This window comes from Rhopalosiphum padi, chromosome 2 (assembly GCF_020882245.1).
Source record: "Rhopalosiphum padi isolate XX-2018 chromosome 2, ASM2088224v1, whole genome shotgun sequence".
Taxonomy (NCBI): Eukaryota; Metazoa; Arthropoda; class Insecta; order Hemiptera; family Aphididae; genus Rhopalosiphum; species Rhopalosiphum padi.
The window spans coordinates 84,761,000-84,780,483 of NC_083598.1; the positions used below are offsets into that span (position 1 = coordinate 84,761,000).

A 19,484-nucleotide genomic window follows, 5' to 3' on the forward strand; every position below is an offset into this window, starting at 1 on the left:
TATGTCAATTATAACTTTAAGCCTCTTTGGACACTACTCGAAATAACTACCGTTTATATCAACATAATAAGATCTATTCTTTATGCATTTACCAGTGTCCAGTGACCAGTATTAATTATTTTACTAAAGCCTGGTTACTACTAAACCGTGTCCTACAATATATGTGGAAACTATTTGATTTACTATACATTTTAGCACTTATAGAACAAAATAGTTCAAATTAAACAATATTTTTAGTCCATCGTGCATATTTTGAGTATTATTTGTTGCTTGTGATCGCCCCCTACATTCCTCCAGATTGTCACTATTGCGGCACTACATATTATTATTTATTCTAATGCATTATGAAAATACACGTATATTCTATATCTAATATATTATTAAATATTATGTTGCGTATAGACGCAGTGTATCTAAACTTATCATCGTAGTCGTACAAAAAATGACCAATTGAAATTGTAAACTTTTTTTTGTTAACTATTCGTTTTAGTATTAAAAACAATAAAAACGTTATGAAACAACATAAAATCGTTTTGCTTTCGTATCGCATATTTATATTAATTATGTAAATTAATGTTATAATTTATAAATTAAGATAAAAATTTGTATAGATTATTATCCACACTCTTAAAATATTATACATATATTATATAGTTTAATTAGTATAATATACATTATACAATATATATATATGTGTGTGTATACTGATGGAATTATTGATAGTTCTACAAACTGTCTGATATGACTATTGTAGATAATTAATAGAATGGACAAATTGACGCAATAGAAATTAATTTTATCGGTCATTACCTATGATGAAAAATGTTATATTATCATAAATATCAGCGTATAATCCATCTTACGACACAACACTAAACACAGTGCTAAAATTTATCGTTCGACGACTATATATGCATATATTGTATTATTTTACAAGTGTTTTTTTTTTAATTTTGTCAAACCGGTGCTTCCATCAAAAATAATAAATACCGTACTGATCATCGGTGTAACAGGTCTCATAAATATTATTTTGTAATAAAATTAGTGAAAGATCGCTTTATCGTGTACGGTGCGCCACGAAAACATGTGAGCTCTATACACTCCTAAGTCATGTTTTGTGACATTGAAAAGAAACAGCTATTTTGTATTGTGCAATAATATTATAAGCAAGATAACACAACGTTTCGTTAAAAATAAAAAGTATGAAATACATATATTAGATAATATGTTTGTGTGGATAAAAATGAGTTATCTGACGACGGCCTACTTACATTTGCGAATAAAATTGAAAAAACGCGCAGCGCGACATTTAAAACAACAAAAGTCGAAATCTGTTTGCGACTGATAAACAATAATGTGAAAAATAATGGATTAACCTATATTATTTTACTTGTTGACAGAGCATTCCAAAACGTACGCGTGATAATAAAAACACGATTAACTACTGAAGTAAAAATATTATAGGATCGGCTATATTAAGGTAAATAAAACTATTAGGTATTTGAAAGATTAACATCGTATATTTTACAGATATTACTGGTTCTGGGAAGTTGGTAGAAGACTGTATTTTTATAATCACTTTACTTAAATTGATGTTATATTATGTTTTATGTACACTATATGACCTGCGTGGGTATAAAAAAAATTAAAATAAATCAACATTACTACGTTCTAAAAAAACAAAAAAAACAAAACAATACAATTTTCTAATACATTTGATATGTCAGCATGTCGTAACCTATGCAATACCTAGAAATATATTTTGAACTACACCATAGACATCATCTTTATTGCAGATGATTTCCTAAAATTAATTTTTATACGCGTGATATACTTATTAGGCACTTAATATAATATGATACGTGTAGTGAAATAAAATAAAATGATTGATTAATTTGACAATTTGGTTAGACATTAATGATATTACTATTGGGGAATATAAATTGTAGATAGTCGACTTGTCAATAGTGAATTTGTCGCGTTTAATCTATATACGCATATTCGTATGTATATAACGACGAGTGTGCCATTACACTTAATTAATTTACAAGTAGGCAACCAAACTTACTACAACTATTAAGTAATTGTATTCTGTTTTATTTCCAGTAAAATATCCAAACTACTTAAAAACAAAAACCTACACAAATAATATCCTAACACTCAGGCAATTAAACTTACTGCCTATGCTTTTATGTGCTTGAAGTAAATTTTTTTATTTAGCCCTCCCCCTATTTAATTTCTAGATCTGCGCCTGCTAACACTATAATATAACCTAACCTATGGCTATACCTATTAATTGTATTATTATAAGATCATTTATAGATATATCTTCTATAACTATTAATATTAGCCGATTATTAGGTGATATCAGAGTACCTATATACGAGTGGTGAGTATACCTACTCGAAATGTACAGACGAAAGCCTAAATTGCGTGCCATTATAGTTTAATGCAAATATCCATGTTTCGAGAAGGAATACCTCAGATTCGTACCAAAACCTGGAAAAATGAGATCAATTTAATAAAATGATTGTCATATAAATTGAATAATTTAATTTTTTTTTTCAAGAACAAAACAATTTATCACAAGATATAAGATAACAATAAATATTCTTTTTCTAAAATTATTCTCTGTATCGTCAGCTCGGACTCTTTAAACTAACTTGAGTAATTTATCAATATTTTCAGTAATTTAATAATTATCGATTCTGAACGAAAAAGTTTTAAAAAAATTTACCAATATCAACGTCTAGACGTTCGTTTGTGAACGCCAATCAACGATTGATAATATAATAATGCATTAAATAGCTATCTGTACAAAAAATAAAAAACCCATAAATTATAATCAATAATTTTTTTATATATATAGCTACTAGTAAAATAAACTATGATGATTTATTAGTCGAACATCTATTGTTAAGTATAAATAGGTTATATATATTTAGGTCATATCATAATTGATATTTGATGGACGGCTTTTGGTAAAGGTGTCCAATAATAATCTTTTTTTATAATATTTACTAGTAATTTATACGCTGCGACCGACTCCAGAGCTTATTTATTGTGTCGTAACAATTTATGTGCATTAAACGTCGAATTAGGAACGTTTGTTCGTTGTATATATATATATATATATATATATATATATTATATTCACCGTATAATTTGTTAGACAAATAAATGTCACGACTAATTTTATTACATGAAATACATTTTTACAACATTCAAATGATATAGCACGTTCAGCCTAAAGAAAAAGTATGCAATTTATATACCTACCATATGTCTATATATATAGGTAGTAGGTACATGAATATATAATATAATAGTAGGTATATAAATAAATAAATAATTGGCGTAACGTTATTATAATAATTGTATTTGGACCAATGCACACATTTTAAATACTAAAAACATTGTGTTGTAATGTTTAAATACAACCGTGGTAATAATTCGATCATTGTAATATCCCGTGTTCACATGCTGAGCCAAATTTTGATACTTTACAGTGAAATTCGTATTTACATATTACGTATAACAATATAGCCAAACTCTACTATAAAATCACACCATGTACTTAGTATTTCACGATCAGCGTCATTTAAAAAAGTTAAGTTTGTATCTCAACACGATGTTTACGTCCCCTATAATAGTATAATAGTTATCTATTAAATACAAATAACATATATTGACCATCATCGCTCATCCAGCACACGGTTAACGAGTAACGACCAATTGAAGTTCATTATCAACTATCGTGTTGTATACGCCACCTCCAAGTCCGAACAAATAACTCTTATAAATTAAAGTCATAATGAATAACACCGAGATGACTAATCGAATTCATTCGAAGAGATATAAATGTACAATTCAACAGATTCTGTTTATTTACGACATAAATTATACAAAGCCCGGAAGTAGTAGATACATTCACATGATTTTACCGAATCGACGAAAAAATTACTAGATCAGCAACGAATTTTATTTATACTTTTATAAATACATATTATAAAAAATTTATTTTCCATGTTTTGAGGTTAGAGTTTTTTTTATTTATTTGTATATTTCTCAAATTGTTTATAAAAGATAATTTTTTTAATTAATTACTTCTAACATATGTACATAGATAAATAAAATATAAAAGTAAGTTTATGGTTGTATTTGACGGTGAGGCGTCGATCAGTTTTATTTTTAAATGTACAATAAAATATTAAAATTACATTTTTAATTATCAGTTAACGTAATTTAAATAGAAAAATTTTAGTATAAGATTTTTTTACTTATACCTATAACCTATTTATAAATTTAAAATATTTTTTAAGGCATATATCAGTGCATATATCAATATTTTTATAGTAATGAATAATAATGTTACATATTACATTTATGTTACATATATTATACTGTGATATTATCAATAACCCTTAAAATAAAATAATTAAAATGGTTTTTATCATAAAATGATTGTAGTTCTTAAAAGGCCTAACAGCTGTTAGTCTGTATGCAATGAGCCTGAAAAACAGCAGGCTGTTTGGAAAAATAATAAGTAGTTCGTAAACGGGCTACCCCATTGCAAAGAGCCTAGTCTTTTTGAAAAAAAACTAATTTTCCATATGGCCTACGACATATATAAAATGCTGATAATGACATTTTTATTTAAATATTTTGTCAATTATTTACCAGGTATAGGTTATAGGTATACATACATGATACATAAATAAAATTAAACAACACATATATGACACATTATGTGATAAACATTGAGCAATGATATCATTGTAAAATCAATCATTCATAACTTCGCTTAGAATTTAAAATAATAAACTATGGGCTTTAAACTTCCACCGTTCATTTCATTAAATAGTATATTATATGAAAATAATTGCAAAAAATATAATTCTATTTTAAAATATGTGATTTTTACTACAAAGATCAGAAACATTAATAAATTTCCCCATAATTTATAATATTTAACTATAATTAAAATATCTGAGAATTGTGGCTATGTCAAATTTTTGTAATCATTATATAAAATAATTTAAAATATCTTCAGAAAAATGTATTATTTTAATTATTACCGAGTAAAAACTTTTTTTAATTCTTAAACGTATACCAAAGACATAAAATTTATATTCTTCAACACTAAAATTGTATTAAAATGTTTACCATAACATAGAGCCGTAAGCCCGTAAATAGGATAAGGCGAGCGAGGCGTTTGCCTCGGGCACCTGTTGTTTGGGTGGTGGGGGGAGTTGGGGGGAGAGCGTAAAAATACTAAATGATTAACTTAAGAAAAAGTATTATTGACAATACAAGAATTTTATAATGTTATAATGTTGAGAATTACATACTTGTGGCTAAAAATTGTATTTTTTGTTTTGCTCGAAACCTAATTACTAATTTTCAGATATTTCCTACTCTTATTAAGAAATATTAAAAACTGTGAGTGTGACATCACCCAGGTGGCGCATAGCTAGAGTTCTGCCTCAGGATAAAAAATAGCTCGGTACGGCTCTGGCATAACATATATTATCCTAACCATGAAGCAAAAGACAAAAATAGTGATTTGAAAATTGACAAATCATTGTCTTTAAGAACGACTATTTCGAAAGTTATAATTCATGTAATAAATAGTAATAAATCGATTATTTTTTTTTAACGACCAATGATTTTACTGTTCATAGCACTTATACCTACAACCTACACCATGTTTCACACAACATATCCACATACGTTATATATATCGGTTGGCTATTTTCTATTAGTGTAACGAATCAGACCTTCAGATCCAACTAGTGGCGTAATTAAGGTGTTATTTAGTTGTGATTTTGTAAACGGTGGTGCTCTTGCATCTCTTGGTATTTTGTAACAAGTGCACAAGATCTGCTTTTACAAATGTTGAAACTGAACTTTAATTTTGTTGAAATATATCACTTAATTTTTTTTTGTTGATAAAAGATAACACAACTGAAAAAATACTTATTGATTATATTTTCACTTATAAATTATAGCCATAACATTATGATAACTCATAAGCATATAAACATTTTTTAAATATTAAATTTGTATTTTTATAATATTATACTCAGTGCCGGGTTAATGAATGTACCGCTCTTTACAAACCTTGTACCGTTTATAAAAAAAAAAAAATATATTTGAATAAAAACAGTGTTAAAATTGTTTAATTCATTAAAATAATAATAAAATGCAATACATTGAATAGAACAAAAGTTATTGCATATGTCAAATAATGCTGTTCCATCATTTATACTGAATAAACAATAAATAAAAAAAGTGTAATGTAATAAATAGTATAGAATCGTAGTCTGATTAGTATAATAAATTAGGTTATTTACAACTAGTTTTAAAAATCCTTATATTATAAAATATATTATTTGCGACTTTATAATGAGTATTTTTCATTATTGTTTATTAAATAGTATAAAATACAATACAATATATTATTTAGTTTTTAATTTTATTATTATTTAGGAATACGGAGTAGATACGTATGTACTATTTTCAATTTTGTATACATTTTTTATTTTGTATGAATTATAAATGACGTATTACGTTAGTCTTTAACTTTTAGAAGAAGCAATCTGATTAGGAAAGTTTTATGTGTTTTTAAAATATTTCAAGTTTATCTAAGTAAAAAATTAAAAAAAGGTAGGTACTCATATTAAAAATTACTGAGGTACAAAATAATAATTTTAAAATATCATCTAAATCATTAATCAACAACGTTATAACTGCTATAAGCTTTTAATTTGTAATCAAGTATACAATCTTACGACAAACACAACTTTTTAATTAAATTATTGTTATTCGTCTACCTAATTCACTCTAAACTATATTAAGTTGCCTATCGATAAAAACCGATAATCTAAAAATAATTATCACAACCTACAATTAATTATAATACAATTTCACTAAATAGCAACTTCCATATTATTATTATAATGATTTGAATTATTTGATCCATTGCACTAAAATGTGTTTCGTTTTTTTCTTAAAATATTATTATATTGGTAATTTATTCGTCATTTTGATCAAGTTGTTGATTCACATACGCCATTTGGTTAGTCAGTACTTCATTCTGCTCAAGAAAAACATCACGAATATCTATCAAGTCATTGTAAAGTTCATCTAATAAATAAAATAATAATGATATTAGTTTTTAATTTTTAATTTTTTTATCATCAAATGGGCGAGAGCTGATCCTTACCGTTGAAGAAAGTATGCGATTTTCCTGATCCTCCTACTTCTTCTGGCAATTCATTTCTTGATATATAATTGAAAATATCATCTGAACCGACTGGATGAAGTATTATCTAGAAAATGATCAAACAAAGTTGTATTAATTAACCAGATAGACCACTATCAGTATTATAATGTTATAACAATATAAAATAAATAATTGAATTATTAGAGTGTTTGAGTGTGTAAAAATAATATTATAATAATATTTATTATATTTATACATATTAAATACCTATGGAATCATAATATACCAAAACTTTTGTGTACATAAATTCAATCTAAAAAATGTAAGTAAATGAATACCGCTCTACTATATAGTAGGGCTCGAGTGAGGGCTGATGTAATGGATGTATTAATTTGAATTGAATGATAAATTATTGTATACGAAAAACGATTTTAAGCAGAGACGGTCTGTTAGTCTAGGATATTTTAAATGAAGTTAAAGTCTTATTGACAATTAAAAAAAAACATTGGAAAATATAAATTTCCGATAAATAGCTTAAAAATAATCCAAATATTTTGAAAATTAGGTATACGATGTATAAAAAACGATAATAATAATAAACACTTTATGAAAATGTCAAGTATCAACAGTTTATTTGTTTTCGCATTACACAAAATGACGAGAGATAAGAAAAAAATTTTTAAAAAATATATCATTATTGTAAAATAATTTATTAATACATTTATTGTTCCACTATGAATCTAAAATAATTAAATGAGTAGAAATGTTTGTTCTTTGATAAATAATTTATAAGTCATGATTATATTGACAGCCCTAACAATAATTTTTCTTACCTAGATAATTTTAAGTAACTAAAAATAAAAATTATATTTCTTACTAATTTATATTTAAATTTTTATTATTTTTTCAATTTTTACTTTTCTTAATGACATACATTTCTAATTTCACATTCCAAAGCAAAATATTTTTCTGAGTATTTTAATGCGTAAAAATTGAATTTTGGGGGAATAGTTAATTGTTTATACGTCGCCAACCATGGTTAATCGACATTTTCTTCATGAAATTAATTGGACACTGTTTAACACTGTCCGATCGGATGAGTAGAAACTATCAGCCGTCGTTTTATAGTTTTATACATTAGTGAGTCATTATTATCAAGTTTTTAATAGCCGAATTAATAGTCAGTAACATTCCTTTGAAAATACTTAGCAATTCTAAATTCCGTAGTATTCTAAAACCAATTGTAAACGCATCAGACTTATACATATTTATATATTTTTTTCAATAAGCATAAACACATAAATCATAATAAAATGATTAAAAACGTTTATTTTTCATTTAAGTTTTGCACATATTTTAACATTATTTATGCATATTTCGGACTTTCATTTATGTGTTTTAATATACAAATAATAGTATATTTTTACTTTGAATAATCCTCTAAATAATCTATAGTTAAAAATATTTTAAGTTTAGATGATGAAGTGGAGTGCAACACAAGGGTACCTATGCAAAATGATGGCCCTATAGGTCGCTCATGTAAACTTAAAATATATATATTTTTAATTTCATTATATTTATAAATATTAAAAATAATTTTACGTAAGTACAATAACTTAATTTATTAAAAGTGCAATGGCATTGAAAATAACTTGAGAAGAAAGTGTGACTTTACTAGTTACTCGTTCAATATTCAAATTGTATAACCCAAAAACATGTTCTGCTTCAGGATATTAAATTAAAAATAAATGTTATCATTCAAAAAGTAATAATAAAAAAAAAAAATGATAATAAATAAAAATTTTTTTTTTCAAATATGTGTTATGTAATGACTTCAAATTTTATACTTTTCGAGATAATTATTCAATTGAATCACTTAGTATAATATGGATATTATTATTTACATTACAATATATAGTATATCATACTGCATTTTTTATTGACTATGAATAATATTATAATCATTAAATATAATTAATGACTACAGCGTTCACGTTCACAGTATCTTAAGGCAATCAGGTCACTAGACAACACGCTAAATATGAAATAGTGGTTTTTCTATGTATATAATTTACCTACTTAAGCACGATAAGTGTTTAATTATACTTATAAAATTATGCTTGCATTCGCAAAGGTTCATATTACCGTTCAAATAATATATTATCTGTCTAATAGTAATCCCTCAGCTTTTGACTGTGCGGAAATTTCCTATTTTTAAAATAAGTAAATAAAAATATACAAAATTATAATTCGTAAAAATAATTATGTAACGCAATATGTTTAATTTGTTTTATATTATAATTTATACTACAAAATTGTTTTCAGATTTCAATATTAAACTCAAATGCACAAAATACAACTTAATCTAAAAAAAAAAGCCTGCGAAGAAAGTGGACAATTGCCATGAAACTCAAAGACATCCGTATCTCACCTATATCTATACTTACTCTACTAGTTCACTAATTTTGTATATTATAATTTATAACTTAGCTCCTCGTATAATTTTAATCGTAAATTCATAACTATAGTTATAATATTACGTTCAAACTATCATGAATTCAATAGATATAGTTATTTCTTAACTCTAAATCATGCTATTAAACATATTAGATAGTTATATTAAATTGTTATAATTATTTATAATACAATAAAATAGAACAAGAAATTACAAAGTTTTCTGTTGTTTATTTTTTTGTACGCAACATGAATCATAAAATTATGATACATACCTAACTACGTAGGTATTCCTTTATTATATTAAAGATGTATTTTACCTTTTCTAATAACTCTTGATTAGCAAATCGTGTAACCATTTTCATTATCATCTGCGTAGCCGATCCAGCATTCAAAACATGTACGGCTTTTAAACGAACTGGTAGACCAACCTAAAAAGATCATAAGTGAATTAGTTTGCGTACATTTTTATTTTGTAAAAACTTATAAAGTTGTATAAATATTTTCAAGTCCAATCAGTTATTTTATTGTGTATTTTACAATACAAACCGTATACCTAATTTATAATTCTATCTATTGACATAATAATATTATGATCTTAATAAAATGAAGCATATAGGTTTATAATTAATCTGAGTACATTTTTTTAATGATTAGTTGCTATTCTTTTTCAATGTCAACAAGTAACTTTATAATACAGTCTTTATTTAGAAACTAGTCGGATAACATTGTACATGTGGTTATCGCTGTAATATTATACCCAAACATTTAAGGCCGTTGTGGGCCAAACAAATGCATGTGAAGAGACATACGATATATTTGAATAAATACATAATTCAGAGTCCTGGTTTAAAGGTTGCCAAGAGAGGGGACACGTCATCGAGGACTACTTATGTATTGTTACTTCCATTGTCAGTTTAAAATTTTCATTTCAATTGTCTTTTGTAATTTTTGCAGTTAATAAATAAATGTAATTATAAATTTTGTACATTTTAAGATACACTAATGAAAAATAGTGAGTTAGTAACCGCAATGTAATTCCTATTTATTTAAGTCCGTGGTAAAGATATAAGCAATAGCTTAAAATGTATTTAAATATTTTAAAAATTGCATTGTGTAATAGGTACGTATACAAACATATACCTAATGATTTCAAATCATAATAAATAATATTTTTTAATAACAATAAATGAGAAATCGCTAATTTTACCCGTTAATATCCAATTTCGTCAAAATTTAAACTTCAGAATCTCATAATAACACAAAATAAACGAAATATTTGAAAATTATTTCATGTCTAGTAAATTCTATTAATACTCGATAAAAATGTCAAGTCTCTACATAGTAATTCTTTTTTAAATTTATTTTTCATACATAATTATTTAAATACATTAAATGAGAATAGTTAATATAATATTTAATTAGTATACCTATTCATTATTCCTAGTAACTTCAACATTTAATCATTTTTTTAATAATTCAGTATTATTTAAGTTAAATTAATAAAGATAATTTTTTCCTTTTTAATATTTTATTAATATTTAAAATTTATATTTTATGGAAGCTATCATGGTTATATACTAGTGGCTTTTTATTAATAAAAAAAAATTATGTATACATTTATGCACATTTTAACTTTTAAATTTAGTGATTCTTGTTTAAAAACGTATTAGTTCTGTCATTAGAACACCTAATTGTATATAAGCATTTAAGTTATAAATTTATAATAATGAAGTAATTTACATGATATAATATGTTATTAATCAATAGTGATGTATTATTATTATTATTGATATTATTTCTTAATAGTATGTATAAAGTTATTGTATGTCATCAATATACGAACAGTATTGGAATGTTAAAAATAGAAAAAAAAGATATAAGCTGTATAATATTTATTTCCATTGATATGGTAACACAGCTAATTTTCTACCCCGTGCAACTAAAGGTCTTAATTCAGGTTATAGACAATAAAGATTTCTAGGTACGTTTCAGTATATGTTATACTGTATAACATATTACTATATTAGTCATATTATATCATAAATCGAAAAAAGTATATATTGTTGTTTTTATTATAAAAACTATGATTCAAATATCAACTTACTTCCAAGAATTTCAACATTTTACCAGCAATTCCAATTGGTATTTTTACGATGTGACGCCAACTTAGCCCCTTGGTATCTATTACGATAACCATTCCGTCGCACGTACCGTACTTCAATAGCGTATAGTTCATCCACATAGTGAGGTATTTGAAAAGTGATAAGTATTCGAATAACTCGTGATTGGTATCTTGAAACATCATAAATAGCACTCGATCATTTTTGTCAGTGTTGACAGTCGGCATTTGACAGATGCTCCTACACAAATTAAAAAGACAAAACTAAATTATCTTAAATTTGTATATAATCTCACCTAATAAAATAAGAGCTGTTGTCTCCTCCACAAGCTAAGGCTTTTGGAGACAATCATTTATATAATTTATTTAAATTTTAATTGTATGTTTCTTTCGGTGCAATAAATATTATATTATTCAATTATTGTTATTAAATGTATATGAGTAGAATCTCATATCATAAAAATGTTTAACGCGAAAACACCAGATGTTTCTTACTAATATATTTACAACATAACATTATGATCCTTTAAATCCTCAAAATTCAAAATAGTCCAATCCTTTTAAGCCATATTTCTACATAAGGTTGCTTAAAATGCTTGATATCAACTCGTTACTACTGTCCTTAAATATACTGCTTTATAGTAGGTGTTAAGTAAGCCTCGTCACTGGAAAGTAAGTTACTGCATGTAATGTAGGTATGAGTTAAGTTTGAATTCAATGGTAAATCACTAGATATAAAAACTAAAAATTTTGAGCAAAGCTGTTCTGTCAGCCTATAAGTATTTTTTATGATATTACTTTTAAAAATATTTACTTAATCATTAGTTATATAGCATGTTAAATTTATGTAACAGTGCATTAGAAAATGTCATTGTGTGTATAAATTATAATAATACAAATTACATTAAATATTTCAAGTACTCGCTTATAATATTTTTAAATTACAACAAAATAATTAAAATCGTTATTCTTTGTTTGAAATGTTTAAATAAATAATTTCGGTTGAATTTTAACTTAAAATTTTTATAAAAATCTAAATTTATATATTTTTAAGATTTGTTTGGTTTCAAAATCCACTTTTTATATTAAATATTCAATCTGTAACTATATAAATTGAACATTTTATACTCGTACATTTTTATTTCAAAATTAATTACAATTTTTCGTAGTTAAATGAATTTTATCTACATTTAAACTTCAAATGCTTATAAATAAAAATCACAGCATTTTTAATGCACACAATTTTATGAAAATATCATAAAAAACTACTTAAAATAAATAAATATAAAATTAAAAAATGCAATATTTTAAAATCAATATGTTCATCGCTCAGCACATAATCTAAAATTACTTATAACAAATGGGTATCACTTTCCTATTACTCCAGACTCTATACCTATAAATGCAACATATTTGGGCCTTTTTATACGCCTAATCACGTCCAATTTTCGTAATAAAATTATAATTATAAAATATTTACATATTTTTTTACAGTATAAATAATTATAAAAAATCTATAAAATGTAAAAGCTGTTTCATTAAAAAAAATTATCGGCTATGAGAAAAAAAAGAAAAATTCAAACCTTAATCATTAATGTCGAGAACTAGTAAAAACTAGATATACCCGCATTATTATTTTAAGTTATAGGCAATACGCAACAAAGAGCAAAACATATTAGCAATATATAATAATAATTATTCTATTATAGCGAAATTTATTTTTTCTAAACAAAATTGTCCATTATTATATACAAGGATTTAAGGATATTTTGTTTCCTTAAAACATTACTTTGGTCAAAATTGTGATATAAAAAAATATATTTTAAATTTTATAAAATATTATCATATAACCACAAACGTAATTTACATTTGTGTTTACATTTATTGTTTGTATGGGCATTAAATAAAGTGTTTAACCTAAATATTTGAAATTTGAAATCAAATAAATAATATCGTTTTAAATACACAAAACTTAAATGGAAAAATAAGCATCTATCTAAAACGTGAGAAATAACTCTGTTAGAGCAGTTGTTTATCGTTATCTATCTGTTTCAGAATTAATTAATAGCATAAATTTTTTTTTTTACTAGTTTACATATTCTTTTCTGTAATTAATAATTAGCACCGAGGTTGTTAACTCAATACATGTAGTAATAGAACCTATGCATTATTTTGATACTCAAACGAACGTTAATTGAATAAACAAACAAATACATATGAAAATTATTTTATAAAAAAAAACTGTTCCTAAAAAAACGGTCAAAGACATGAATACAACTTTTTTAATTTTATATTATGCATCATTAATGAATTATACACATTAACATAACTACCGGCATCGACTAAAATACAAATCTTTTTAAAGAAATGTAGTTAAAAATAAAATAAGTATTATACATAAAATACACAAAAATGATTTGTCAAAAACTAATCACAACGCTGCATACGTTCGCAATATTAAAAAATTTTAATTTGTCTCGATAGTTTTTTTTTTTTTAAAGTGCGAGACATTAAGCTGACAGTACTAAACAGTAAACACTTAATTATAGTTACACAAAATACCACTTGGTTTAAACTTTAAATTTTATACTCATGACTCTCCAGTATTTGCAAGTACCTAAGTAATTTTTTCGCGGCTCAAGGCCATAATTTACAGGTAATCTATTATAAGAAAATTATCTATCGTGCAATTTACTATAATAGCTCTGAAAATTTAAGGGCGTCAAAAAAATATAAGTAGCTTAATAAAGAAAATTATTTTCTATATCTTACACGATAATGATGAAAATATTTATATTAAAAACTAAATCATAATAACTAAATTTAAAATTTTATTAAAATAAATTTAAAAAATATAGATTTAAAACTATAAAACGCTTATTTAAATGTTCATTTTTTATAAAAATTATACAGTATAATAATTAACTTAATATTAAATAATGCATTTGAAATCATTGAAATAAAAATAGAAATTTCCCAAACATCTATACTTACAACAACAAGACACTTCGTTGTTTTTAATTTTCGCGATTTGATGATTAACCAGAAATTACACATTTTAACCTCTAAGGTACAATATATATATATATATATATATATATGTCGAATTGACAATTTAAAAATGAATAAAACATTTAAATTATCTAATTTTTTTCATAGTAAAAATCAACACATAATGGCACACCAATAAGTTACATAAAGTTAAATAAATAAAAGTAATTTTCTTGTAGTGTAGATGAATATTTTTGGTACCAAGACATTTTTGTGTCAGATCAAATGTCACCTAATGTAATTTACCAAAACACATGGCATGAAGCCGGGAATTTTAAGTAGTTCGGAGATACTGCGAAACCATATTCCTATAAATATAGCCTCGAATTGACTACTATTCTTTACTCTATGTCTATGGCTAATTTACAATAATAATAATATGTTTGTCATTTGAGCGTTCGATTCTGAACAATATATAATATTAACACAAAAATAAATACCAAATGATTAATAGTAAATAATAATTAAACTAACCGTAGTTGAATTACTTACAAGCAATTATAACTTAATTCTATATCATCGGCTAATGGGTCCAATTCACAAAACACTTGTGGAATTCTGAAGTGAAACTGGTAACATCTCTTAATGGTCTTTTTGGCTAATTCTATATCAAAATTACAGCTGTGAAGAAATGCTAAATATTTTTTGTCTGAAAAAAAAATTTCCATTAATCAACTTACTAAATTATTAAATTAGAATTCTATATAACAGCAATACAATATATATATAACAAATTTATGTTGATGTAATTATAGTTATAATATAGTATAAAACATCGTGATTGCAAATTTTGAAGCTTTAAAAATACTTTTAAATAAATTTTCCTGACTTAAAATATTATTAATTTAATTCATCATTTTAGTTAAGTACCTACGAAATGTTTATCTATCTATTCAATGATTATACATATCTTTATGAATTTAAAATAACAAAAATGTAATTTAACATTATTAATATCAACTACATACATATACGTATGTATTAATAACTAATAAGGAAAATATCATCTTTTAAAATATATTTCAGTATAATTTTAAAACATAAAATTGTGCAATGCATAACCTAATCTAACTAATTAGTCTAGAAAACAAAATTAAAATATTTAAAATAAAACTAGTTTTAAAACACCTAAGCTAATTATTTGAAACTTTAAAACTAAGTAAAAATAGAAAGGGCCATGTTTTTTACATATTAAAATTAAATAGATCATATTTAATTAGATAGATACCATTGCAAGCAAATTAATTATCAGATAAAATTAATAACATTAAAATCTTGCTGGTAAGATCACATTAAATTAAACATAGTTTATAAAAAAATTTTTGACGATACATTTACTGTTATTATATGTAAATGTATGTAAAAGTGATATTTATCCAAAAAACGAGAATAAAAAATAGATTTACATTTACTAAATTACGTATAATTTTAAGTTATAACTGTTATAAGATAAGCCAGTTAGATGTAACGAACAACCTTGTATGACTGTCGATTTCAACTAAAACATACTTAAATCTAGAATACATGCAAATTTAATAAAAAAGACAGTAAATAAAAATTCAAATTGTATACATTCAAAATTATTTTATAAATAATTAAGTAGGCATAATAACATTATATAGAAGTGGAAAACAACGTTGTTTAAAATGTTGACTGGATAGTCATTATTGTAATGTTATGCGATTAGTTAACTAAGATACTACTAAATATACATGCAGTTATAAACGTTAAAATAACGTAATAATAATGTACAACATGTGTATTTCGCTCTAATACCAAAATATGCAAAATTATAAATAATAAATAATAATAAATATCTTCATTAGATCTTAATCAAAATGATATTTTTACTTTTAATGTTATTCTTAATAGTTATTATATTTTATAGTCTGGTTGTTCTATAAAATATAATCTAAAAAATAACTACAATATAAATCACTTATGCGTATGTACTCGGTGTTATTTATCGGGGTTGTTGTTCATCAACATACGAAAAAGGTTTCTTGTACGAACTAATAAAAGTTATACATATATTAAATCCACAGCCACGATAATTTTTAGTAAGTATTACCTATTATTAATTTTGGTGCTATTTTTACATATGATTTCTACGTGGCATGTCTATTTATAATATATTTATTTACTTGGTTTAACTGATATTTTATTTGATTTATTATGCTAGACGGGTTCGTGAGGTGTTTGTTGAAAGTAATTTATCATAATATTATGCAAAATAATTATAGATCGTGACTAGCAAGCAAGAGATCGGTCTAATAATTTGTTGTATCGCTTTTTACACTCGTTGCTGAATTCAATTCGCATTTTAAAATCTATTTGTTATACGTTATCACTAGTTTATTGCTCAACATTTAAGAGTAGAAAAACCAAAAAAAAAATCAATTTTACCTAAGCATTACGCGGAAAAAAATCTTCACTGAATGATTGATCAACCAATGTAAAACAAAAAAAAATGAACGTAACTGTAACTGTATTAATTGAGTGATATATACACATGACACAAACTCGTCTCCTTTTATTGTAAAAAAAAACAACTTAAAAATTATTACAATAAAAATAGATAGCTCTTATGAGAAAAAGGTTTACATCATCCACAGGGCACTTCATAAATTGTAAAAAAATCTAAGTTTTTAAAAATATAGCTCCTATATATTTATAAGCACAAAGTTCCTAGTCTTAGCTAAAGGGGCTTACAGGGTTAAAATTCCTCCCCGAAATGTTAGACGACCATTTGACCATCGAAGTAATTATATAACTCTTTGTGAAATTTAACCTCTTTTTTAGTGAATATTATAGCCCCTCCCCCCTCACAAAAAACCTAGCTCTGGCACTGTGCACGAGTATGTATACATAAAAATTCCAAAATCAGCATTTGAGTAGATGTATTACCAAATTAAAAATAGGGAGAGAAGTGAACATGCCGGCGAATCACCCCGTTTATTATACATAGGTACTAACCCGATATAGGTGGCAAAGTCTGATCGTCCTCTAAGCTCTCCTTTAACTTCTGAATATCGTCAAACGTGAGCTCCGGATATTTGCTCTGCTCTATTTGCAGGTATTCACTGAACGGCGTCAACGGGGAGTACGTCATGTCGATGAGTTAACAATATACGTATTGGTATTATAGACCAAAGTCACACTATATGCAATATATAGCTATTGTAACCGATAGTCACGAAATGAAGTACAACAAATTGTCAGTTATTTGCAGTTGGACGCATAGAATTGTCGTGTGCGCCGCCAATACTCGAACGCTAAATTTTCTGATTGCACGTGAACCGCATTGAAAACCGTTCGCGATGTATGTAATTGCAGATCGTGTCGGGTATATTAAAATATAAAAATATTATTATCGTTTCGTGAATCGCATCCTAGTCTGCCGAACGACCAAATCAGTCTGCGAGTCAATCTTTAACCAGTTTATCGGCAGATATACGTATTATTGTAATATAATAATATATCGTATAGAACTGTGTACCGACTTGGAGAAGGGCAAGGTCAACATGAACGCCGCCGCGAAGAAACAATGGATCCCATTCAATACGTATATAACGTACATAAATATCGGTAAGTACCTTTTTTTATCGAATGAACATATAGTATTATTATTTATTTGTAGTGTCGCGTCAATATTTTTTAAGATTCTGAGCGCATCGTTAAACTATGTTGTTTGTTTTGCTGTTTTTGTTGTTTTTGAAATACTATTTCTAATAAAAAATAATTCAACTTTTCATTTTCAGACGATATCTGATAACAAATTGTGTCTATTTGGTACCGTGGAGGTATAAAATAAACAAATTAACATACTTTCTTCCTACTCGGGGAAAACTAAAAAAAAAACATAATAATAAGTAATTAAATTAATATATTTTTTTAGACATGGTATAATGTTTAAAATATTTTTGCTCTTTTTGACCTATTATTTATTATAAACATTTGAAATTTATTAATAAACATGTATATTATTTTATTTTTACATTTAAATATTATCTTCTGTTAAAAAGCTTGAAATTTTAATATTAAGTTATACACAAATTTTACTTATGGTAATTTAAAAATATCGAAGTTACAAATGCACAATTTTCAGTTACAACCGTTTGTAATTCAGATTTTGACCAAACTGGATATTTAAACAAAAAAAATATGATTTTTGTTATTTTATTGTAATAAAAAATAACTTATAATCAGGTAGGGACTTTAATGACTTATTTTAAGACTTTTTTTAAATATGGACTTATAATGACTCATATTATACACGTTCAGACTGCAAAATATAATACTATAGAGTATAGATAAAAATATTTTAAATTCTAGATAATACAAGAATGTAACAAACAAAAAGTTGGTAAAACCAATAGAAAAATACTTTACAGTTATCACAAAATATTAATGTAAATGCTTAAAAATCAATTTAGTTAATCCACAAAAATTAAATGCACGTATTTTAAAAATTATTTCACCTAAATATTTTATAAATTTTGTTAATTGTTTATTTCTTAACCATATGCTTTATTTCCAAGTAGTTGGGATTTTGATCCAAACTTACAAATTATTCTGTTTATCTTGAAGTACTATATATTATCTTTTCTAGTTTGAAAATTGTCAATT

General features: G+C 25.0%; 1 protein-coding gene across 1 annotated transcript; it reads right to left on the reverse strand.

The window, feature by feature from the left end:
* Window positions 1-5,968: 5,968 nt before the first annotated feature.
* LOC132921769 (alpha-tocopherol transfer protein-like) lies at window positions 5,969-18,263 on the reverse strand. The gene is made up of 6 exons (XM_060984965.1): window positions 17,832-18,263; window positions 15,348-15,504; window positions 11,790-12,045; window positions 10,003-10,113; window positions 7,229-7,334; window positions 5,969-7,149 (listed from the first exon to the last, which is right to left on the reverse strand). Exons 1-6 carry the CDS (start codon window positions 17,965-17,967, stop codon window positions 7,037-7,039), a joined length of 879 nt encoding a protein of 292 aa, XP_060840948.1. The 5' UTR covers window positions 17,968-18,263; the 3' UTR covers window positions 5,969-7,036.
* Window positions 18,264-19,484: the final 1,221 nt, after the last annotated feature.

Coding starts and splice junctions, on each gene's coding strand:
- LOC132921769 (XM_060984965.1), bottom strand. CDS start 17,967: ATGACGTACTCCCCGTTGACGCCGTTCAGTGAATACCTGCAAATAGAG. Junction 15,505..17,831: donor GACTTTGCCACCTATATCGG/GTTAGTACCTAT, acceptor TTTTTTTTTCAG/ACAAAAAATATTTAGCATTT. Junction 12,046..15,347: donor GAATTAAGTTATAATTGCTT/GTAAGTAATTCA, acceptor TAATTTGTGTAG/GAGCATCTGTCAAATGCCGA.